This window comes from Narcine bancroftii, chromosome 3 (genome assembly GCF_036971445.1).
Source record: "Narcine bancroftii isolate sNarBan1 chromosome 3, sNarBan1.hap1, whole genome shotgun sequence".
Lineage (NCBI taxonomy): Eukaryota > Metazoa > Chordata > Chondrichthyes > Torpediniformes > Narcinidae > Narcine > Narcine bancroftii.
Genome location: NC_091471.1, coordinates 325214623 through 325240603, shown reverse-complemented (window position 1 = coordinate 325240603; position 25981 = coordinate 325214623). Strand labels below are relative to the sequence as shown.

At 36.0% G+C, this 25981-nt stretch overlaps 1 protein-coding gene across 1 annotated transcript in view; it reads right to left on the bottom strand.

Annotated features, from left to right (window-relative positions):
• Window positions 1-25981, bottom strand: part of LOC138756561 (uncharacterized) — a 123640-nt gene that overhangs the window by 30088 nt on the left and 67571 nt on the right. Inside the window, exon 4 of the mRNA XM_069922999.1 lies at window positions 13489-13589. Coding sequence (XP_069779100.1) covers window positions 13489-13589 — 101 coding nt within the window. The remainder of the gene's footprint in view (window positions 1-13488; window positions 13590-25981) is intronic.

Genomic DNA, 25981 nt, shown 5'->3' with positions numbered 1-25981 from the left:
CCCTCCGCGTGGGGAATAAACATTTGTGTTTTAGACATTTAATGCAAGCGTTATTAAATGTTTACATCCGGTACCGCACGGATGGCAGTCTCTTCAATCTGAGGCGCCTGCAAGCTCACACCAAGACACAAGAGAAACTTGTCCGTGAACTACTCTTTGCAGACGATGCCGCTTTAGTTGCCCATTCAGAGCCAGCTCTTCAGCGCTTGACGTCCTGCTTTGCGGAAACTGCCAAAATGTTTGGCCTGGAAGTCAGCCTGAAGAAAACTGAGGTCCTCCATCAGCCAGCTCCCCACCATGACTACCAGCCCCCCCACATCTCCATCGGGCACACAAAACTCAAAACGGTCAACCAGTTTACCTATCTCGGCTGCACCATTTCATCAGATGCAAGGATCGACAATGAGATAGACAACAGACTCGCCAAGGCAAATAGCGCCTTTGGAAGACTACACAAAAGAGTCTGGAAAAACAACCAACTGAAAAACCTCACAAAGATAAGCGTATACAGAGCCGTTGTCATACCCACACTCCTGTTCGGCTCCGAATCATGGGTCCTCTACCGGCACCACCTACGGCTCCTAGAATGCTTCCACCAGCGTTGTCTCCACTCCATCCTCAACATCCATTGGAGCGCTTTCATCCCTAACATCGAAGTACTCGAGATGGCAGAGGTCGACAGCATCGAGTCCACACTGCTGAAGATCCAGCTGCGCTGGATGGGTCACGTCTCCAGAATGGAGGACCATCGCCTTCCCAAGATCGTGTTATATGGCGAGCTCTCCACTGGCCACCGTGACAGAGGTGCACCAAAGAAAAGGTACAAGGACTGCCTAAAGAAATCTCTTGGTGCCTGCCACATTGACCACCGCCAGTGGGCTGATAACGCCTCAAACCGTGCATCTTGGCACCTCACAGTTTGGCGGGCAGCAACCTCCTTTGAAGAAGACCGCAGAGCCCACCTCACTGACAAAAGGCAAAGGAGGAAAAACCCAACACCCAACCCCAACCAACCAATTTTCCCCTGCAACCGCTGCAACCGTGTCTGCCTGTCCTGCATCGGACTTGTCAGCCACAAACGAGCCTGCAGCTGACGTGGACTTTTTACCCCCTCCATAAATCTTCGTCCGCGAAGCCAAGCCAAAGAAAAAAATATATATATTAAATGTTCAGTGTAGAAAAACCGCTGGAGAATGAGATGAAGTCACGCAGAATCCATTCGAAATAAATCAACTTTTCGCAAGGCTTCAGGAAAAAGCACGCAAATGCTTGAATAAAAATGAGCCATAATCAATTCCCATGGAAAAGTATGAAGTTTTCATTTTGTGCATGCCTCTCATAGCTTTTTAAAATGTCATGATTAACCCTCAGACTCCTAACGGTCCGGTGAATAAAGTCCTCTCTGACCCAACATCTCCCTCAACCCAGGAACATCCTGCCGACTCTCCTGTGCACCCCATACCAATTTCATGATGTTCTTCCTCATACTGGGTGACCAGAAATGCATACAGTGTTGCAGGTGCGGTCTCACCAATACCTCACACAGCATAAGCACAGTTTATGGACTCAACGCTGCACCGAATTAAGGCCAGCGTCTCAAATACTCTCTTCACCACTTTATCCATTCAATAAACTCGGCATCCACACTGCATGTACTCGCTTTTCTACAATATTCTCCAGGGCTTTACCATTCATTTAATCAGTCTTGCCCTAGTTTGATTTAGCGAAGTGTAACACCTCAGTCTTGTCATAATTAAAATCCATTTGTCACTCCATGGCCCCTTTTTCGCTACTTATATCGATCCTGTTGGGAGCGTTGACCGTCTTCAATGTGCACTACGTCTCCGCTTTGGGTTGAAATCCGCAAAGTAATTAATCAAGGTATCTAGATTGAAGTCGTGTAGTGTTAATTTTACATACAAACTGCACTGGACCCTGAAATGACCCCTGTGAGGCACCACTAGACACAGATGTGAAACTGGAGAAATAATATCCCTCCACTACTTCACTTTTTCTACTTCCATGAAACCAGTTTTCAATCCAATGGATCCCATGTGATGTAAATTTGCAGACTAACTTGCAAGACAGGAATTTGTCATCAGCTTTATGAAATTATACACATATCACAACTAATACCCTGCCTTTATCATACATTTTCATAACACTTATTTTCATGAGACGTGATTTCCTATGCATGAATCCACACAAGCTTCCACTCACTATCCCTGACTATCCAAATGTCGGTTGAACTTGATGCTCAACACCTTCTCCAGTTTTCCAACTGGATGTCGGGTTCGCCTGCCTTTCGATGCCTGCCTTGTCTTCCTTGACTGTTTCAATTAATATCAATACATTTGCCTCCTATATTCTTCTGAGAATTTATCCCAGGATGATGTCCATAAGAAAAATCTCAGCAAGGTCTTTATTTTTCCTTTGGAGTTCTACAATACGTCAAGGAGTCAGCAGGCATGGAAGCCAAGAAGGCCTGGTGGATAGAGAATTGGCTTTCCGACAAGAGGCATACTAGTTGTAGATATCCGTATCCCTGCCTGGAGTTCGGTGCCGTAGGCATCTGTTCTGGGACCCCTCCTCATTGTGATTTTTTATCAATGATCAGTATAATGAAGTGAAAATGTCAGTAGGTTTACAGGTGGCACTAAAGTCACTGGAATTGTGGATATACTTCAGGGAGGGCATAGGTTAGAAGGGATATTTTAAAAAAACCTCTATTTATTTGGAATATTATTAGTAATAATACAGCATACATTCCATAAAGACAATTTTATATGTATATATAACAAAACTAAGAAAAAAAGTAAAAAAGAAAAAATAAACCCCACCCATTCTCCTACCCCATCAGCCAGCTCTCTTAAGGAAAGCCAAAAACATATAACAGTAACTAAGATATATAATAAATCAAAGTACATCTAAATGCATACATTCCATATATGATAAACACTTATTAACAAAAAAAAGAATAATTGTCATGCAAATTATATGTAATTTTTTTCCATAACAATACAAGCTTTCAGTTCATTCTGCCATCCCATGATGTTAATCACTATATTATCTTTCCAGGTCCTTGCAACACATTTTCGAGCAACAGATAATGCTATGCGCACAAATGTAATTTGAAATTTATCCAATCCTAAATCCTTTAAAGAAACCATATAACCCATTATAATACTAGATGGATCTAATGGTAACTTAATATAATACAATTTTTCCAAAATTAACCTAACTTCTTCTGAAAATGGTTGTACATGTACAAAAGACCAAACAGCCTGTAAAAAAATACCAATACACACACACCTAAAACAAGAGTCCAAATTACTAAAACCATATTTTTTCAACTTCTCTGGAGTTAAATACATCTGATGTAAAAAATTATAATTAACTATTCCATATCACACATTCGTCAATTTAATTACACTGTCATAACACATATCCGCCTAATAATCTTCTGGAAAAACAAAACCTAAATAATTTTCCAATTTAAGCTTAGACTTGTCCCATTCTGGTTTATCTATATTATCTTGTAACGCTTGCTACATAAATGAAATATAAACCTTTTTTGGTATAGAAGAAATCAAAGATTTGAATTCCACCAATACAGGTAAAATCATCTCTCTATTATACATAGCTTTCACCAAAGCTCAAAGTTGATAATAAACAGACAAAGAATTTTCAGTAATATCAAAACGCTCTTTCAACTGATTAAAAGAAAATAATTGTCCTTCGACAAAACAATCCTGTAACATCTTTATACCCTTAGAATGGCAACTCTTTAAATGATTATTAAACATTGTAAAAGGAATATGCTGATTATTATATAAGGGGGTTAAGATTGACAATTTATCTTTTGATCCTAAAATATTATTTTCCTTTGTCCATATCTTTAATAAATGTTTTAACATCGGCATATTATATTCCCTCAATAAGTTTACATTCCATCAAAATATAAATTGATACACTTTGACTTCAGAAATACAAGCCATCGCAACTTTAGCCCAATTCGGGGGTTGGTCCAAATCTATCAATCTACTAATAAACTTCAGCTGAGCTGATTCATAATAATTTTGAAAATGGGGTAATTGAAGCCCACCTAACGCATACTTCCAGGAAAGTTTATATAACGCTACCTGTGGTAATTTACTTTTCCATAAAAATTTTCTCACAGCCTTATTTAGATCCTGAAAAATCCCTTTGAAAGAGAGCACAGTATTGATTGAAATAAATATTGAATACGGGGAAAAATATTCATCTTAATACAATTAACTTGATCAATTAAAGTTAACAGAAGATCTTTCCACTTAATTAAATCTGCTTTAATATTTTTAAATAAAGGAACATAATTTAACTTGTATAAAAATTGATACTCAGCATTTACAATTATTCCTAAATATTTAATTTTATCAGACCATTTCAATTTTATAATTTTTTATATTCTAAATTGTCTCCTTCTACAACTGGCAAAATTTCACTCTTGTCCCAATTAACTTTATATCCAGATAATGTTCCATATTGTAATAAACATTCCCGCAAATGTGGCAATGATTGTTCTGGATCTGTTAAATATATCAAAACATCAACTGCAAATAAATTAATTTTGTACTCTTCATCCACAACTCTCATCCCTCTTATCTGTTCATTCTGTCTTATTGTTTGAGCTAATGGTTCAATAGCCAATGCAAACAGGGCTGGTGGCAATGGACAGCCTTGTCAGGTTGAACATGTCAATTTAAACGATAATGAAACTTGACCATTTGTCACCACCCTAGCAGTCAGGTTCATGTATAAAACTTTAACCCAACCAATAAAATAGGGCCAAATTTAAACCTCTCCAATACCTTAAATAAAAAAATTACATTCACCCCTATCAAAAGCTCTTTCTGCGTCAACTGTCGATATGCATTGACCAAACTAATCAATCGAAGAATATTATCTGATGCATTTCTATTTTTAATAAAACCTGTTTGATCAACATGTATCAATTTAGGTAAATATTTGGCAAGTCGATTTGATAACACTTTTGCTATAATTTTATAATCAACATTCAATAAAGAAATAGGTCTATACAAAGACACTTTCAACCGGACTCTATCTTTTTTTGGAATTACAGTAATTAAACCACTAGAGCAAGATTCTGGTAACTCATGCTGTTCAGTCACTTGTTGCAATACCTCCTCAAACACCGAAGATAAATCTTCATAAAAGGTTTTATAAAATTCAACTGAGAATCCGTCATCGGCTGGTGACTTCCCATTGGGCATTTCCAACATAGCCACCTTAATCTCTAATTCACTAAACGGAGCTACCAGATCCATAACATCCTCCTCTTCTAAGGCTGGTAACGTTAATTTAGATAAATAAGAATCAATAGAACCACTATCCTGTTTCTCCTCAGAAGTATATAATTTTTGATACAATGAATAAAACTGGTCATTAATATCCTGAGGTTTAGAGGTAGTGTTTGAATTCTTTTTTACAGCATTAATAATCCGTGAAACCTGTTCCATCTTTAACTGCCATGCAAGCACATTATGTTCCCTCTCACCCAACGCTGCTTAGATCAATTAATTAAACATTCAAATTGATAAGTCAAATTAGCCAAAGCCACTTTTTCAAAAAATCTTCTGTCACTTCCTTCTGAAATTCCTTCTCTAATTCATCAATATGCTTTTCTAATTCTAAACTTTCTGCCATATACTGCTTCTTAACTTTAGTAATGTAAATAATAATCTGTCCTCTTAAGTAAGCTGTTAATGCATCCCACAACACAAAGTGACTTTCTACTGAATTAGCATTCTCAGTCAAGAACAAAGTACTGTTCTTTAACAAACTCAGTTTTTTTTTCAAAAACATTGTGTTATTTCTCCATCTATAAGATGAACATACCACTTCTAGACTTGTGCAAGAAAAAAATAATAAAGAATGATTTGATATAACCCTGCTTTTATATTCCACACTCTTCCTTATAAATGTGACGATACTAAAAAATAATCTATTCTAGAAAATTAATCATGTTGAAATGAATAAAAAGAGAAATCCTTCTCTGAAGGATTGACCTTTCTCCAAATATCCACCAAATTTAAATCCTTCATCAAATCCCCAATTTGTGTTGCCATCTTTGATTTCTTTATACTTTTTGGAGATCTATACAGCAAATGATCCAAAACACAATTAAAATCTCCCCCAATGAAGAAATTTTCATTACCTTGATTAACAACAAAAAAAATCTGAAATAAAATGCTCATCATCCACGTTAGGTGCGTAAACATTGAGCAAAGTCCAAGATTCAGCAAAAATTTTACAATCCACCCTTAAAACCCTTCCAGCATTTCATTCCATAGTTTGCAATTCAAAAGGCAAATTCTTATGAATTAAAATTGCTACACCCCTTGCCTTAGAATTAAATGAAGAAAACAACCCAATCGCTCTTCAATTTCAAATGTTCTTTTTCAGTTAAATGAGTTTCTTGTAAAAAGGCAATATCAATTTTCATTTTCTTGATATAAGCCAAAACTTGCTTTCACTTAATCAGATTATTTAACTGCTGAACATTAAAAGTTGCAAATTTCAAATTAGACATCCTTACAAACTAACAATATAATCACTTGCTACAAAATATCACTCCCCTTCTAGTAAATTAAAACCACTTTCCCTCCCCTAAATATTTTTAGAAAAAACTGTAAAAAATTTTGATAATCCCTGGTAAGGCCAGGGACTGAGCAGAGGTGACTTCCAACACCATTCTGTGCATCTTTGGCCCACCCAATGGCAGCCCAGGCTCAAGGGCTCTTCTCTCAGCCGGGTCACCCGGGCGCATGACATTGCGGATGCGTGGTTTGTCCCCGGCCGAGCTCGTCATCATGCCGGTGCCATCTTGTGGAAGCAAAGATGGGTGCTTAAAAAACTGGCTGAGCAAGGGTGGAATCACACTTCTGCCCTCTACGCCATCTTGCCACGCCCCCTGGTTACAAGGTACATTGATAGGATGCAGCGCTGGGTGGGGAAGTGGCAGATGGAGAGTAACTCCAAAAAATGCCAAGTATTTCACTTTTGTGGATCAAATTTGAAGGCAGAATTCAATGTTAATGGGAGGACTCCGGCAGTGTGGATGGATTGTTAGATCTTGTAGTATATGTCCACAGAACATACAAAGCTTATGAATGAGTTGACAGTATTGTTAACCAGGTGCACAGTATGTTCACCTTCACTAACCGTGGGATCGAATTAATGAGCAGTGAAATATAAGTGTTTACTCATATTCCACTTGGAATATTGTGTTCAGTTCTCATCACTTTTCAACTGGAAGTCATAGAGAGGCTGAACAAGTTATTCATAAAAATGTTGTTTGGATTGGACAGCACACCACATGAGGATAAGTTAGTTAACTTGGTCCTTCATTTTTAGGGCAATGGAGGATGAGTGGTGACTTGCTCGAGGTGTGCAGGATGATGAGAGGCATTAATTATGTGGATGGCAAAGGCTTTTTATCCCAGGAGTGAGAGGGATATGCACAGAAGTGCATAGTTTTAATGTGTTTTGGAGTAAAAACGGGGATGGGAGTTATAAAAGTTAGGTTTACACACAGAGAGTGGTCGATTTATGGAATGCAATGCTGGCAACGGTGGAGGAAACTTGTGAAATCGCATCTTTTTTGAGGGTGTTAGATAGTTCATGGAATGCAGAAAAATATATGGTCAAGTAATTGGAAATTTCCTGGCAGTTTTTAGCGGGTTGGGTATTAGGTTGGCACAACATTGCGGGCAGAGGGCAAATGAGGGGTAATTCTCTGATGGAAGGAAGGTAGAGGAGTGGTGAGATGAGGGTAAAGAGACAAAAGGAGGGAAAAAGATGCTGGGGAGGGTTTAACGAAATTTGAGGTTGACGTTAATGCCGTCTGTTTGGAGAGTTGAATATACGGTGTATCAAGAGTTTGAGGGTTCCTTTGTTCTCAATTAATAGTAAAACCAGATAATATTAAATGAAATTCCCTCTGTCTGATAAAGAATCGTTGTTGGTATTTCCCAACTGCTTAGAAGTAAGAGAGATAGAGAAGCAAAAGCGAATCCCTTCAGCAACCCAAGCTCAATATCCAAACCTCTGACATGATCAAGAAGCCTTTAGGGCCCCAGACACTGTGATAGCCCATATTACCCTCAGCAAACTCTAGAATCCTGATTTCAATATCTATTTACCATGAGCTAGTCTTCAGCAGCCCGCAGCTCACAGCACCTGCGGGAGCCCCGACCACAGGTCGCCCACATCCTTTGTGGGTCCTCAACCACTGTGACCCTCTATGGTTCGCTGCCTCAGTCACTTTCCCTGTAGGGTACGTCAGTGACTAAATCCATCGTTGATCCGCTGCTGTGATTATCTTTCCTCTGATTCTCCTTTTCAACGGGAGGGGGGTGTACTCACGTTTTGTGCCCTATGTCGAGCCACTGCTCCCAATGAATATGGCATCTACTGACTGGAAGAGGGTTAGATGGGGCTGAATTTGTCAGGTGTGCACATGAAGGATTCCTGACACAGTATATGGACTAGCCAGCCAGAGGAGAAGCCATACTGGATCTAGTTCTGGGGAATTAACCTGGCCAAGTGGTGGACCACAGGTGGGGAAGCATTTTGGTGAGAGTGAATACAACTCCTCTAGCTTCAACTAAGCTATGGATAAAGTCATAAACAGTAAAACTGGGAAAGTGCTTAACGGGGCAGGAAACATTATTAAGGAATGAAGCAGGAACTATCACCATATAACAATTACAGCCAATAGAAGAATTCGAGGCCAGTTTGACTCTTCTCCTCCATGCTGAATGCCTTATCCCACATAATCCCAATGACCCGCACCCGCCACATAACCTATCCAACCTTTCCTAAAATATTGCAATCGAGCCCACATCTTCCACTTTGGCCGGAAGCGCATTACACATTTTTACTATCCTCTGAATGAATAAATCAGTCCTCATGTTCCCCTATACTTTTCCATCTTCGATTTCAATCCATGCTCTCTTGTTTGAAACTCTCAAAGTCTCAAAGGGTAACATCTATCCACATTGGCTCTATCTGTCCCCATCATAATTTTTAATACCTCCATCAAATCACCCCTCAATCTTCTATGCTCCAGAAGTGAAGTCCTATCCTGTTTAATCGTTACTGTAACTCAAACTCTGAAACACAGGCAACATTCTTGTAAATATTCTCTGCACTCTCTCCACTTTGTTGATGTCCTTCCTATAAGGCAGTGACCAAAACTGCACACAACAGTCTAGATTTCACCTTACCAATGCCTTGTGCAACGTTAACATGACATTCCAACGACTGTACTCAGTATTCTGATTTATGAAGGCCAAAATACCAAAGGCTTTCTTCACCACCCGAGCTACACATGACTCCACCTTCAGGGAATTATGTCCCAGAATTCCTAAATCCATTTGTTCTACTGCACTCCTCAATTGTCTCCCATTTACAATATATGTCGTTTGTTGATTATTTCGCCCTATCAGTATTCAACTCCATCTGTCATCTTTCAGCCCACTCTTCCAACTATCCATTATCCTACTGAAAACTTTAAAAACCCTACTCGCTATCCACAGTACCAACTATTTTAGAATCATACGCTTACTTACTGATCTTATTTACCATAGTATCATCCAGATCATTAATATGTATAGAATAACAATGGACCCAGTCCCAATTCCTGAGGCACTCCACTAGTCACCGGCCTCCATGTTGACAAAACATTTTCCACCATTACTCTCTGGCAACCATTTTTCAATCTATTTCACTTCTTCAACATTATAACCAAATGATTGAACATTCCTAACTAACCTTTAGTTGTCCATTTAGACAACATCCATAGACTTCCTTCTGTCAACGTTCATCGTAACCTCCTCCATAAATATGATAAGATTTGTAAAACATGGGGAAGCCACGTGATGGTGTCGTAACTGATCCAGTGTACCAATCCCTCTCCAGAGAAATGCCAAAAAAGTGATAAATAAGTAAATCCTTGATACAAAACAATTTAAAATGGATAGATGAACAGTCGAAGAAAAATTTGGAGATGGCCCCTAAAAAAAAGTAAAACCTACAATGGTCAACAGAGAAGAAACAAGGAAAATGATAGAAGATAAGGAAGTGGGGCTTATCTGCATTGTGAATCCAGGAGTTGTTACGAAGAAGATAACCCGATCTGCATGGTCTACAATTGAACAACTTTGAGGAAATGCCGTGCAGGGTGGGCTTCAACAGTGGCTCACAGAGTCACAAAAGGAAATGTTATTGCATGTGCTCTGAGAGCCGCAAGTGCACGGAACTCATTTTAAACAGGCCACTGAAGAAAGAGGACGTCAAAAACAGGCTGTTTCAAATATAATATAAGTTAATTTGGAAATAATTGCTGGAACAGAGTCTCTATTAAGTTAAGAACTGGATTCAGAAACATGCGAAGAAGCAAAAAAATTAAGAAGAAAGAGAAAGGTAAACATCTTTCTCAAATAATGGATATACAATATTTTGATAAGCAATTAAAACTGATGCCCGAAATTAAAGTTAATAGTAATTGTGTATTAGAAACAGATGTTAGAATACAATGTGTGGGGAATGTAATGATGGACATGAAAAAAAATAGAAGATGTGGAAAAAGAGTAAAAGATGTGGAAGCAGAGATGTCTGTTTAGAAAGAAAAAAACATCATGAATAAATCTGTTACCAAGTCACAAGAAATATGTGCTCAGAAAATTGAGGCTTTAGAAAATGTTAGTGGACGCAACACAACAAAGAGAGTAGGTTTGAACGAGGGTGATGAGGGCACCATGCTAGAGTATTTTGATATGGCTTGGGAGGAATTGCTAGAACTGCTGCTTGCACACACACATTTTCAAATGAGCAACAAAAGTATCAGCATGCAGCTTGCCTGGGTGAGCATGTCATTTTTGCAGACGGTCAGAACAGTTTGCTTTCAGAGAGGGAGTTTGTGAAACAGAGAGAAAAGAGACAGAATTAGTTCCAGAAGGAAAAAGCTGGCAAACCTTTGGAAGAATGTCTGGTCAAAGGAGAAGGCCGGCTGTCTGAAAGGTGACCTGAAAGAAGGAGGATCATCTGGAGGAGATTTCATCAGGAAGAATGATTAAGAAGGAATCAGTTGTGGATGTCCTGAAAAAGGAGTCTCCTGAGTGGTAACCACTTTCCTGTTAAGCACCAAAGACTGGTGAACTTTGTTAATGGTAACTTCTGTGCACAGTACAAGAATTTGCCTGCAACCAGTAAGATTGGATTGTGATCCAAATAACTTTTCTAATCTTAAATATACGTACACACACCTGTGTTTAGTATTAGAAGGGGGGATTAAATAAGTTGATAGTAATAAGTTAAAGTCTAATTCTGTTTTCTTGTTCAATTATAATTAAAAATTACTTTTGTTTAAATAACTCTGTATTTGGTGCATATCTAATGCTGCTGGATTTTGGGGTCCTCTGGACTCCATAACAGTACAAACATCAAAGAATTTTTAAAACAATGGATCCCACAATTCTTAGGAGCCGAGGATTTTTAAGACAGTATTGAAATTGAGGGAGCTTTGACACCAAAATCTCCAATAAATCAAAAACCACAATTTATTTTGGTCAATTTGTGGCACTATCCAGAAGGATAAAAGAATATTAGAACCGTCTGCTAGACAAGACAGGGAAAGAAAAGGACCACTGGAAGTAAAATATATATATTTTTAACTGGACATGTTTTGAACTATTAAAAAAAGTAAATAATTTAATTCAACAAAAAAAAATACTATGGAAGAAGGGCTACAATTTTATCTTACGTTATCAAGCCACTTGGAAAATATTTATTCCTGACAGACAAAACAGATTTTTTATTGAACTGGGAAAAGCTAAAAAATTTGCTGAACAGTGGCCAGAAAATCACAAGAAAAAGTGGAATTAATACAACAAAAGGGCATATGAAGTTAATACACATAAGACTATTTTAATTAAAAGAAAAGTTAAATTGTACATATTATTAGAGATGTTAAGGAATTTTTTGAAAAATATGTTTGTAAATTTTCTGGTGGGGGCAGGGCCTGGGGAAGGAAGACAGTATACTGCAAAATCAGGAGACAATTGTGGTTTATACTGCAGCCCAAGATGTTAAGAGATTTGTAGTTGTCTTACAAGTTTGTAAGGACAACTCAATTAGGAGGGATACTTTTTATGTTTCCTTCTAAAATCCTTCTAATTCTTTTTCTTATTATTTTTGTGTTACTCACATCATCAGGTATAGTAAAAATGTATAAACTTCAAACAGGTATTTTTAGAGGAATATAGGTAGGAGATTTGAAATGGTGATACATAAAGGAAATGAGATTAATAACATTAATAAATTAAAATTTATAACTATTAACATTAATGGAATACAGAATCATATCAAAAGGAAAAAAAATATTGACACTAATAAAAAAATAAAAATAAATATAGCATTTATGCAAGAAACACACTTAACAGAGGCAGAACATCTTAAACTGAAATGAGATTGGGTAGGTTATGTATTGGCATCATCTTATCATTCAAAATCTAGTTGAGTTGCTATTTTAATCAATAAAAATGTACCTATTAAAATAGAAAAAGTAACTATGGATCCAAATTTATTCACAATCTTGGATATTACTTAATATCTATGCACCTAATGAGGATGATAAGAAAATTATACAAGATCTTTTTAATGTTTATCGAACTCTCAAGGCATATTTGGTTAGGTGGAGATTTTAATTTTAGCTTTGATCCTTTATTAGATAAAACTGGAAGAAATAGTATAAAATAAAGCAGCTAAACACATTAAGTTTAATGCAAGATATGAAGTTAATAGACGCATAGAGAAAGAGACACTCAAAGGAAAAAGATTATTTGTATTTATTCTAATAGTCATAAAACCCACTCCAGGATAGCTATGTTTTTACTCTTTGCTCAAATACAAGGAAGAGTTATGGATACTGAACATAAAGTAAGATTATTATCAGATCATTCACCCCTATTATTAACAATTGCTTTAGAAGATATTCATAAAAATATCAAAGATATAGATGGATATTTAACTCCATGCTGTTAAAAAGAAAAGATTTTCAAGATTTTATAGAATATCAAATTAAAACATATTTTGATATTAATTCTAATTCTATAACAAATAAATGTATATTGTGGGATGCAATGAAAGCTTTAATTCAAGGGCAAATAATTAGTTGTACAACCAAAATGTAAAGAGAATACTGTCAAGAAATGGGGCCATGGTGTGATGGTATAGGGAGAGACATGCTGGAACATCTCTCCCAGCAGATTTGAATAAGCCCATATGCACCCCCCTTTAATATAAAAAAATGTTTAAAATTTGTTTTTATAAGTAATTAAATACAAGCATGAATAAAACCAGAGTACAAACAATGAAGAAACTGATTTTAGAACAATTGGTAAGTTTAGAAGAAGTTCGGCCTACCTTGGAGTTGGAACCAGTGACGTCATGTATTCCTTCTCCTTGAGTACAGCATTGAGAGCTGGCTGTCATGATGGTGATGCTGGCACTTGGATCACAGAGCCCTGGAAAAAATGGCACCTGTTGCCCTCCTCTAGAAGCTAAAGACATGGTGCACATGCGCACTCTTCCAAGCATGTTTAACCCAAAGAGGCGTGCTGCCGCTCGTTGAGACTGGTCAGGGTAGACATTTTGCTAAGTATAAAGATTATTTTGACAGCCAGTTTCAAATAATGTCACAGCAAATTTCAATGGGCTTTACTTCTGTCAATAGTAAACTTGCTAATGTTATGGGGGATATTTCTACTGTTAAGGCTGAAATGATGATGCATACAAAAGTAGTGGATAAAGTTCAAGAAAAAGTTAAGAAGATAGATGACGTTAGAAGATTGTGTTAAAACTATAGGACATTATCGAGAAAAATTTGATATGCACGATGACTCTTTCATTGGGATAGAGAGTTGAGATAGCAGATTTATTGAAAGAAAATTGATTGTGGGGTTATGAGAAGGTTTTGAAGGGGTCAGATCTGGTTAAATGTTTCTGCAAATGGATACTGGATGTGTTGGGGGCTGAAATGTTCCTGGAAGGGTTGGAGTTGGACAGAGCACATAGAGGTTTAAGAAAAAAAACCCAATGTCTGGTCAACAACCTTGATCTGTTTTGCTTGATTTGGTGCTGGAGATATCGAGATAATTCTGAGATTAGCAGTTTAGAATGCAAGACAACATGGAGGCCCTCAGATAATTCAAAACAGAAAAGTATTTTTTGATGCAGATCTTCATCAAAATATTATTAAAAGGCATAAAGAATTTAATTCAACAAAAGCGATTCTTTTGCAGAAAGGTTACAAATTTTCTTTTCGATTTCCTGTGATTCTATGGCGAATATGACTGTTTTTTTTTTGACAATGCTAGAGAAGCTTTGGAATTTGCAAAATCTTTGCTGGATCTTAAGAAAGGTCGGTCTTCACGATCTCAAATGGAAAAAGAATGGTAGTGGGGATGAATCTCAGAAGAGAAAAAAGAAGGTGAAGAAAAATTGACTGGAAGAGTCACAGGAGAAGGATTTGAGTGATTCTGAAGAAGTCTTGATGGATGATGACCAAGTGAATAAAAAATTGGCAGAAGCTTATCATACTTGAAATGTGACTTTTTACATGATGGTTAATCTGTCTGGAGGAGATGTAATCTCATTGTAGCTCAGCTGAAACTGTCACTCGCTAAGTGGCTTGGGCCACTACCCGTGTTTTTAGGAGGTAGTACTTGGTACTTAAGAAAGGGGGGTTGGGGGTTAGGGTAAAAATTCTTTATATATATTTTTTTCTTTTTTATTCTTCGAGGAGAAGAATCATTTGCGTTTGTTGAGATGGAGATCCTGATGCATCGACTATGGCGAAGATAGGGTAGATGGCTTATGTGAAATTTGCTACATTTAATGTGAATGGGCTCAATAACCTGATTAAACATAAGAAAGTGTTAAATTATATTAAAAGTTTAAGGTTGATATTGCGTTTTTGCAAGAAACACATTTAACAGATAGTGAACATCAAAAATTGAAAAGAAATTGGATGGGTCAAGAAATGCATTCTTATTTTAATTCAAAAGCTAGAGGGGTAGTGATTTTAATTCGTAAGAACTTACCTTTTACTTTGGAGTCAGTATATGAGGCAATGGAAGGGTATTGATAGTTAATTGTAAAATCTCTTCAGTCTTGGACATGGGTAAATATTTATGCACCAAATGTGGATGATGAAATGTTTTTTCAGGATGTTTTGCTTAATATGTCAGACGCTAAGGATAACATTATGATGGGGGTGATTTTAATTGTTGTTTGGACCCAGTGATGGATAAGCCAGGCAAAGTAAGATAGCTAAGAAGTTATTATTTTTGATGAAGGATGGTGTATGGTGGAAGATGAATTTAAAAGAGAAAGATTATTTGTGCTATTCAGCTGAATATGATACTTACTCCAGAATTGCCTTTTTTTATGTTGACTCAATTACTGCATAATGTAGAGTCGATCGAATATAGTCTCGGATTTTGTCTGCCCACACTTTATGTATGTAGGAACAGAGAGGATGGGCCATTCTTATAATTGGAGAGTGAATTCTTCATTGTTGAAAAATTAGGAATTTTGTAAATTTATTACTGAACAAATTCCATAGTTTTTTCATACCAATATGGATTTGGTGAGCAGTAAGTTTATATTGTGGGATGCGTTTAAAGTATTTGTAAGGGGACAGATATTAGTTTTACAGTTAAATTGAAAAAGCAGTATTTAGCCAAAACAGATAGGTTGGAACAAGAGATTAGTGCTTTGTAAAAATAGTTACAGAAGGGCAAAAAGAATAAAGAGAAGAAAATTAAATTGGACTCTTTGAACTTGAACTATAATATGTTACAAACTTATAGGGTTGAATGGTTATTACAAAGATCTAATTAGAGATATTATGAGTGAGGGAAAAACATAAAGTATTGGCATGGCAATTGAAATCTGAGCAAATTCTAGAATGATAAAAGCAGTTAAGAAAAATTCAGAAGTGTCTTAATAGGCTACAAGATATTAATAAACAGTTTAAGGAGTTTACTTCAGAAGTAAAACAAGATGAGGATAAAATAGAGGAGTTTATAAGCAGATTGCAGTTACCAGGGATCAGTTGGAGAAACCAATTGCTTTGAGAGAAATTAAGTTGGTTTTTAATTCAATGTCAAATGGTAAATCTCTGGGTGAAGATGGGTTTACTGTAGAATTTTATAAGAAGTTTCAACGTTTAGTACTTCCAGTGTTTGAGGAAATTTTCCAACAAGTTTCGGATACACAATCTGTTCCAGAATCATTTTCAAAAGCAATTATTACAGTGATCCTTAAAAAGACAGAACCTTTAAATCCAGGCTCTTATAGGCCAATTTCATTATTGAATGTTGATTATAAAATTCTGACTAAGATCTTGGCAAATAGATTGGTGCAGAACTTGCCAAAGTTAATTCATATTGATCAGACTGGTTTTAATTCTGATATTCTGTGGATAATGTGATTAAATTAATTAGCCTAATAAATACTTCTCAGGAAGAATCCAACTTACCAGTGGTTTTTATCATTGGATGCCAAAAAAGCTTTCGATAGGGTAGAATGGGTTATTTATTTAATGTATTGGAGAAATTTTGGTTTGAATCAATGTTTATAAGTTGGATTAAGGCAATGTATAACCAACCTAAAGCTAGAGTTGTGACTAATGGAGTTTTATCTGAATTTTTTTAATTTGGAGATATCTACCAGACAGGGGTGCATTGATTGCATTGGTGATTGAACCTTTAGCACAATTAATAAGACAAAAAAGGAATATAAAGGGATTAAATCAGGATTGATGGAACATAAGATTAGTTTATTTGCAGATGATATACTAGTATATTTGACTGACCCAAAAGAGTCTTTGAAGGTTTTACAACAAAAATTGTTACAATGTGGGGAGTTATCTGGCTATAAAGTGAATTGGAATATGAGTGAACTTATGCCATCGTTGGAGGGTGATTACTCTGGTTTTAAGCGAGGGATAGGTTTTAAATGGTCAAATTATATTAAGTATTTAGGTTTTAAAATGAATAAAGATATAAATCAATCCATGTATTTAAATTTTTTATCTTGAATATCTGTAATAAAAGAAGATTTGAATAGATGGAAAGATTTACCATTAACTATGGTAGGTAGAGTGAATTGTATAAAAATGAATATATTTCCTAGACTTCAATATTTTCTTTTCAAAGTATTCCTTGTAATGTACTGAACAGATTCTTTAAAGATTTAAATGCGATGGTTAGGAAATTTTTATGGAAGGGAAAACTGGCGAGGGTTTCTATGCACAAATTAACTTAGAAATTTGAGTTGGGGGGGTTGCAACTTACCAATTTTAAAAATTATTATTAAGCCACTCAATTGAAAATTATAAATAAAATGTTTAATTTAGATAGTCCTGTGACCTGGTTAGATATAGAACTGAAGAGAATTGGAAAAGATAGAAGAGACTATTTTATTTATAAATGGAATAGTAAAGTCACTAGTGGTTATAAATCCCCAATTTTATTTTATTTAATAAGTATTTGGGAAGAGGTATGTCAAACTATTGGGATTTAAGGTGAATTGTCTAGATATACACCTTTGTTTCAGAATAAATGTTTACCTTTTATGGTTGATAATAATCTTCTTAGAATTTGGAATCAGAAAGGAATTGGAATGATAAATGAATGCATTGAGTTGAGTAGTTTTTGATCATTTGAAAGTTTGAAAGAAAAATATCAAATCCCTAATCATACACTTTTTTGTTATTATCAACTTAAATCAATGTTGTATGATTATTTTGGAAGTCGTTTGTATTTACCTAAGGAATCAAAATTTTACATGGTGGTCCGGGATGGAGGGAAGAAGGGTTTTATTTTAGAAATGCATGAATGATAGCAGAAAAATATCCCTAAGATTGAGCTGCATAAATCACGACTTAAAAGGACTTGGGAGTTCAATTTGAAAATGATTGCTGGAGGAATATTTGTAGAGATACTATGACAAAGTTAGTAAATGTCAGGTACAGACTGGTGACTTATAATTTTATACACCAATTATATTTGACCCCAGAATGTTTGAAAAGATAAGCTGAGTCGTTCGGATGAATGTTTTGGTGCAATGATCAAAAAGGTACATTTTTTTGCACTCAGCATGGCCTTGTGATAAAGTTAGGGGTTTTTGGTATAGATTAAGAGATAGTTTATAAAATATTTTTAAAATAACATTTTCTTTAGATCCAAAGATCTTTTTAATTGGAGATGTTAGTGAAATGGGCTTGAGACATAAATTAGATAAATTTCAAATGGCATTTTTGAGATTAGCTTTAGCAAGGAAATGTATAGCTATCTCATGGAAAGACCAAATGGAGTTTAATTTACAAAGATGGCATTTGGAAATAAGATCATGTATTCCAATGGAGAAGATAACATAATATAATGGATAAATATTATGTATTTAAAGGATTTGGAGCCCATATTTGGATTATTTTAATTTGAAAATTTAAGACTGGCCATGAGTGCTGCTAGGTCTCCTTATCATATAGTAAATGAATGATGTTGGGTGTTAGAAGTTGGGTGTTTTACTCTTCTTTTTCTTGTTGGGGGTTAGGGAGTTTAGAGGTAGAATAGAGGGAAGGGATAGTGTTAGGGTGGGAGGGGGAATTGGAGGTTCTTTTTTAGTCTATTTTACTGTAACAATGTTCAAATTTTGACAATTTATTAATATTTCAATTATGTAACTGTGGTTATTACTTTTTTCAATAAATAAAATATTTAAAAAAAAGAGAGAATACTATCAAGAAATAGAACAATTAGAAAAATATATATTAATTTTAAAGAAAGAATTAATGAAACAAGATGACGTAGATAAAAGTATAAGGTTGTCAGAGAAAAACTGAAATATAATAAATTACAAACGTATGGAGTACAATAAGATATTATGAGGACTAAACAAAGATATTATGAATTAGGAGAGAAAACACACAAACTTCTGGCTTGGCAGGTAAAAACAGAACAAGTAATAAGAACTATTGTAGCAACAAAGAAACTCAACAATCAGATTTCATACAAAGAATAGAAATTAATGATAATTTAAAACAATTATATAAGCAATTTATATAAATCCAAGTTTTTAGGAGAAACCTGAAAAGAGGATGTTCTCTCCCATATTGATTTAACTCAATTAGAGTTAGAGGAAAATTGCAAAATTGACTATTATTGAATTTTATATTATACTAATGTCTTTACCAAATAATAAAGCACCGGGTGAAAATGGATCTCCCATGGAGCTTTATAAAACTTTCAAAGAATTATTAATTCTATCCTTTTTATAAATATTAAAATAAGTGGAAGAAACTCAAGGCTTACCTGAATCTTGTAAAATGGTTATAATTTCAGTAATACAAAATAAGAAAAATAACTTTTATTACCATCATATTATAGACCAATATCTTTTGTTAAATACAGATTTCAAACTCGTTGAAAATTATTAGCAAATAGACTTACAAATTATTTACCAAAATTAGTGAATTGGACCAGACCAGATTTGTTAAAAATACAAAATCAGTTCAAAATGTGTGTAAATTTATTAACTTGATCCATATGGCACAAACAAGGAAGGAACAATAATTTGCAGTAGCATTAGATGCTGAAAAGGCCTTTGATATGCTTGAATGGAGTTTCTTGTGTGACAGTATATAGATATGTTTTTGGGAGATAAATTGGGGCAGGTTTGCTAGTGTAGGTCACATACAAACACTTTAAAACAGGTCATATTTAAAATACTGGAGCTTTGCTAATGCTAGACATGTTGGGGCCCCATAGCCTTTGTAAAAGATTTGGAGAGTGCTCAAGAGACTTCACTAATGTATTGTTGTTTACAAAAAGGCAACAGATGAAAGAGCATGTTGGAGCTGCTGCTGTCTGGAGGGGAACTTGCTGTTCTAGGAGGATCATGTGGTTTTGCAAGCAGAGAGAGTAAAGCAGACTTTCTGTGTGTGTGTGTGTGTGTGTGTGTGTGTGTGTGTGTGTGTGTGTGTGTGTGTGTGTGAGTGAGTGAGTGAGTGAGAGAGAGAGAGAGAGAGAGAGAGAGAGAGAGAGAGAGAGAGAGATCAGTTTTACAGTTTTACAGTCAGCAGCAGCAGCAGCTGGAACAGGACAAACTGGCAAACTTGTGGAAAACCCCATTTGGAAGATAGGTTGTGAGTGCTTGGTTCAGCCTGGTCAAAGCCTTTGTGGTTCATGGAAGAGAGAGGACTGGCTGTCTAATGTTTAACTTGGAATAAGAGAAACAAGAAGGCACTCTGTGTGACCTGAAAGAAAGAGGTATTCATCTGGAGAACTCTGAGGGGGCAAGTTTCTTCGACAAGACACTGAAGTGGGATTGGACTGTGAATCCAAGAACTTTTCTGAACTTACACACACATTACATACACATGTGCTTAGAATTAGAAGGGGGTTAAGTTAGGTTAGTTAAGTCAATAGTGATAAATTAAAATGTGATTGTTTTCATGTTTAAAGCAACTTTTGTTTAAGTAACCATTTGTCTTGGTGAATATCTATTGCACCTGGGATTTGGGGTCCTCTGGGCTTGTAACACTTGTTTAAAGTATTACAGAAATTTGAAATACCAGAACAATTCATTAATTGGATTACGGCCTTATATAACAATCCTAAATCAATCCTATTGACACTTATTAAATAGGTGAACTAGACAGGGATGTCCAGTATCATCTTCCCTTTTTGTTTTAGCTATAGAACAATTTGTGGAATAGATCAGATCAGATACAACAATAAAGGGAATAAAAATAAATGATGAAGAATTTAAAATTAGCCTATTTGCTGACGATATTATTGTGTGCTTAACATAAGCCAAAACATCAATAAAGATGTTATATACTAAATTGAAAGAATACATTGCAGTATCAGGATATAAAGTTAACAATGATAAATGTAAAATTATGCCTGTGAACACAGCTGATCATACATATTGTAAACAGGAATCTCCTTTTAAATGGCATATGCAGGCAATACATTATCTAGATATTATACGTTATCTGGGTATTATACGTTATCTAGGTATTATACGTTATCTAGGTGTTATACGTTATCTAGGTATTATTATTATTATTATTATTATTAATATCTAGGTATTCTATTCTAATAGAAAATAATTGACATCATTTGTTTAAATTAAATTATCAACCACTATTAAAAAAGACTTACCTATAACTCAGATAGGGAGCATAAACTCTATAAAACTCTGTAAATGTATTTCTGTGATTACAGTTTTTTTTTTGCAATTTTTTTCAAAAATTGAATAAATTAATAAGAATATTTCTATGGAATGGTAGGAAATCAAGTGTGGCTTTCAACAAGTTCACATGGTCATGTAAAACTCCGCAAGGGAGTTTGCAGCTACCAAATGTTTAAAACAATAAGATAACTCAATTAAAATTTTTGTCAAATTTCTGCAAGGTGAAAAACTGGCTTGGCTCAAGATAGAGTTATATAAATTAGAGGAGAATGTTTCTGAACATTTTATTTATAAATGGAATGAGAAATTAGTAAGGAATAAAAATACAACAATATTGCATCATATATCAAAAATATGGAGTTATCTACATTTAGAAAGAGGGATGATAAATTATCAACTACCAAATATGTTGTTGAAGAAAAATCAATTAATTGCTTTTACAATAAACAACACATTTTTAAATGAATGGACAAGAAAAGAAATTAAAAGGATAAAAGATTGTTTTTGGGTAACATATTAAAGACATTCGATCAATTGAAAATAAATATGAAATATCGAATGACACAATATTTTCTTACTATCAATTAAAAACATTTAAAGGAGAAGATAGGAACAAATTTTAGGTTTCCTGTGTCAAGCTGTTTTGAATATATAATTACAGACATTGATAGTTTTAAAAAATTACAAATATGTATATTAAATAACAAAATAATAAAAATGATAAAGAAATGTATAAATGAAAACTTGGGAAGAGGATTTAAATATACAGATAAAAACAAAATTTGGTCTGAATTATGTAATGGTATTATGATATATGCAATAAATACTCAGTATCATATGATTATAATGTGTTACATAGATTATATAGTACACCATAAAAATTAAAGGAATGGAATCCCACATTATCAGATCAATGTTTCTGTTGTTAACAAGAAAATGGTACATCACTACATTGAACTTGGACATGTGAGAAAATTAATTTTTTTGGTGGGGTGAATTGAATCTAATATAAATCAAGCAACAAAAAATAAAAGATCTAGACATTTTTCCATTACATAATATAAATGAGAAAGACTGACAGTTAAAATTGGACAGTATATCAAAATAGGTAGCTGTATTTTAAGGGATAATTTTGGACAATTTAAAAGAATTGGGAACCATATGTAAAGTTCATTGGTGATCGCCAGATTCTTAAAGGGACAGTATAATGTATGTTACCAAATATAATATTATATATAATATTATTCATCGAGTCAATAAAAATTGGATAATCACCCTTTCTTTTGGAGGTGACTTTTGGAGGGGCCGCAGGGATCTGTTCTGGACCCTCTGCTCTCTGTGATCTTTATAAATGACCTGGATGGAGAGCCGGATGGATGGGTCAGTAAGTTTGACGGATGGCACGAAGGTTGGAGGAGTTGTGGTTGGAGATGCAAGTTGTCCAAGGTTACAGGAAGATATAGACAGGATGCAGATTTGAAAAAAAAAGACAGATGGATTCCACTCTGGGTAGATGTGAGGTAATGCATTTAGGAAGGACTAACTAGAGCGCTGAATACAGGGTTAATGATCGGTTACTTAACTCCGTGGATGAACAAAGGGATCTCAAGGTTGCCGCACAGGTTGATAGGATAGTTAATAAGGCCTATAGGATGCTTGGATTCATTAATAGGAGAATTGAATTCAGGAGTAGAGTGGTCAAGTTACAGCCCTGCAAATCTTTGATAAGACCACACATAGGCTATTGTGTTCAGTTCTGGTCACTTCTTTATAGGAAGAATGTGGAATCTCTGGAGAGAGTGCAGAGGTGATTTAACAGGATGTTGCCTGGATTGGGAAATAAGTCTTTTGAGGCAAGTTTAGCAGAGCTGGAATTTTCACTTTGGAGTGTAGAAGGATGAGTGGAGACTTGATAGAGGTCTACAAGATTATGAGAGGCATAGATAGGGTGGACAGCCAGCACCTGTTTCCTTGGGCAGGACCAGCAAACACCAGAGGACATATGTATAAAATTAAGGGAGGAACGTCCATTTTGTTATTTCTACACTTTGCAGTACTGTTGGAAACAATTGTCTGTTGATAAATTATCAGAATTTAATAAATACAAATGGAAGGGGGTGTATTTTGGGACATCAGATGTGACTCGCCCTACACAGTACGTGGGGAGTGTTGAAGAGTTGATACATTTGCGAGCACTGGCAATCAGCACCATGAACGTGATGTCGTAGGTAGATAGCGTGGCCAAAAGATCTTGCAGCATGTTGGCCTTCATCATTTAGATTGAGGACAGAAGTTGGTAGGTAAAATCGGTGAGGCCTCATGTGGAGTAGTATATAGAATTTTGACCACTGCAAGGCAAACAATGATGCCACAGAGCTTTAGAGGGTGCATGTAAGATTGAGGAGGATATTTCAAGGACTCGGGAGGCTGAGCAAGACTGAGTGGTCGGGCAGACTGTAGATTTATTCCTTTAAGTGCAGGAGGATGGAGCTCATCTCCTAGATGCGTGCAAAATAGATCTCGTTCTATTTCTCTCTGTCGGGGTGCGAGAGATTTAACAGGAACCAGATGGGTAATCAACCAAACAGGCTGGTGATCACAGGAAATTTTTTAAGACAGGTAGCCCGGTAACATGTGAGAAATATTTGGATTCATCGTGCATATGAGGGATTTAGAGGGTTATGGGCCACTATGGGTGATACTACTGTGGGTGGGACATTTGGATTGAGTCATGTATAGGATGATTTGATGGGGATGTGGTGCTAAAGGCAGGCAGGCAGGACGGGTGTGGCTGGGACATCTGGAAGGACACAGGGATAGGATGGTTTGAGATGGATATGGGCCATTCATAGGCATATGTGCAGCAAACTCGAGGGTCGCTGTGATTGTAGTGCAATAAAGAAACGAGGTGGGGAAACATATGTCACACAACATCCGTAGGAAGTAAAAGGTAACCAATGTTTTGGGTCTCAGTCCTTCTTTAATATATCAGCAAAAGACAGGCAAGCGCATGAATAAAGAGTTGGATGAGGAGGGGAAGGGCACAGGATAACATGTAATGTGTGATTTGGATGGGAGGAGAAACAAAGTTGAGTGGATTGGGAGGGGTAGCTCTGATTTTGGAGGGAAAGGAAGGAGGTAAAGAGAAGGAGGAAAGGCAACAGAGGGAAGATGACTCAAGTGAGGAGTTTAACAAAATATGGGGAAGTCGATGTTAATGATGTCTGGTTGGAGAGTAGCCAGTTGGAAACATATAGGAGGAACGTTTTGACTGGCGTGAGCACATTAGACCGAAGAATCTGTTTACATTCATTATGACTTTCTCAAAATGGTAAAAGTAAATTCTAGATGGTATAAATCTGAACTGGACAAATGTCGATGACCTTGAATGGAAATTGTATCTCTCTCCACTGTCCGTGTCTATGGTGGATAGGCAAAGTTAACACTTCACTGTCCAGAATTACTGGTTAGCACCAGTGTAGATTGAAGTCAGAAATAGGAATCACTGTGCTGTGTGTAGGCTATACATTATAGGAAAGGGAACCGTGTTTGTCAAATCATGTAAAGCATCTAGTTAAGAGGAAGAAAGAAAAATACATTAGATTTTAGAAGAATAAACATGAAGGAACCATGAGAATTATATCATAGCCAGGATGAGACTTAAGAATTAACATAAGAGAACTCGAAGGGGGTATGAGCTGAATCTTGTAGAGGTCTGGAGGAGAATGAATTCCAGAGTGAGGGCTTACTCCTTTTATTCAGGGCATCATGTCTCCTACACTGGGATTGAATTGTTCTTGGCATCAGCCCAACTGGAGGGTAGGATAATGGATGCCGCATACAATGCGCGGCTGCTGTTGTACCATTCTCTTTTGGTGGTATCGATCTTAATGCCAGATAAACAGGCCCAAGCACATAGATGGCGCCTGAACATGATGTTGTTTGGCAAACCGGAATTTTGTAGCTTTGTGAAAGCTCAGATAAGATTTGTTCTGTGAGACGAACAGCCTCTCGACTTCAGATAACTTTCAGATATGGGACACAGTGAAGGCTTATTTAAGGGGTTAGATAATTGGCTTGACTACAATACGCTGAAAACATATACATGGAAAAGTTGATAGCAATACTATCAAGTAGACAGCAATACTATGACCTGGGGTGGAAGGCCCATAAATTCTTGTCCTGCCAGGTGAAGGTGGAGGAGTCTTCCAGAATAATCCACATGATTAAGACAGGAGAAGGCAAGATCTCATACAAGCCAAAAGAAATAAATGATGTATTTAAAGGATTCTATGAAGAACTTCATAAATCAGAGTCAGGGGGAGACTGCGCTAAAGTAGGCGAGTTCTTGCGCCCATTGGACTTGCCAAATTCAGGACAAGAGACACAAGAGGGGTTGAGTGCCCTGTTTATTAAGAAGAAATGGAATGGGCTCTGGGCTCTTTATGGGTGGGCAAGTCCCTGGGGGAGTCTGGCTTCCCTGTCGAATCTTGCAAAGAGTTCAAGGACCTATTGTTGTCACTTGTTATGAAGTATACCCTCCTGGAAATTGTGTCAACAGCAATCATTATGGTAATACCGAAAAAATACTGAGATCCCAGTGTTACCTGCCTTATATAGAAGCCTATCTAGCTGCTGAATGCAGATT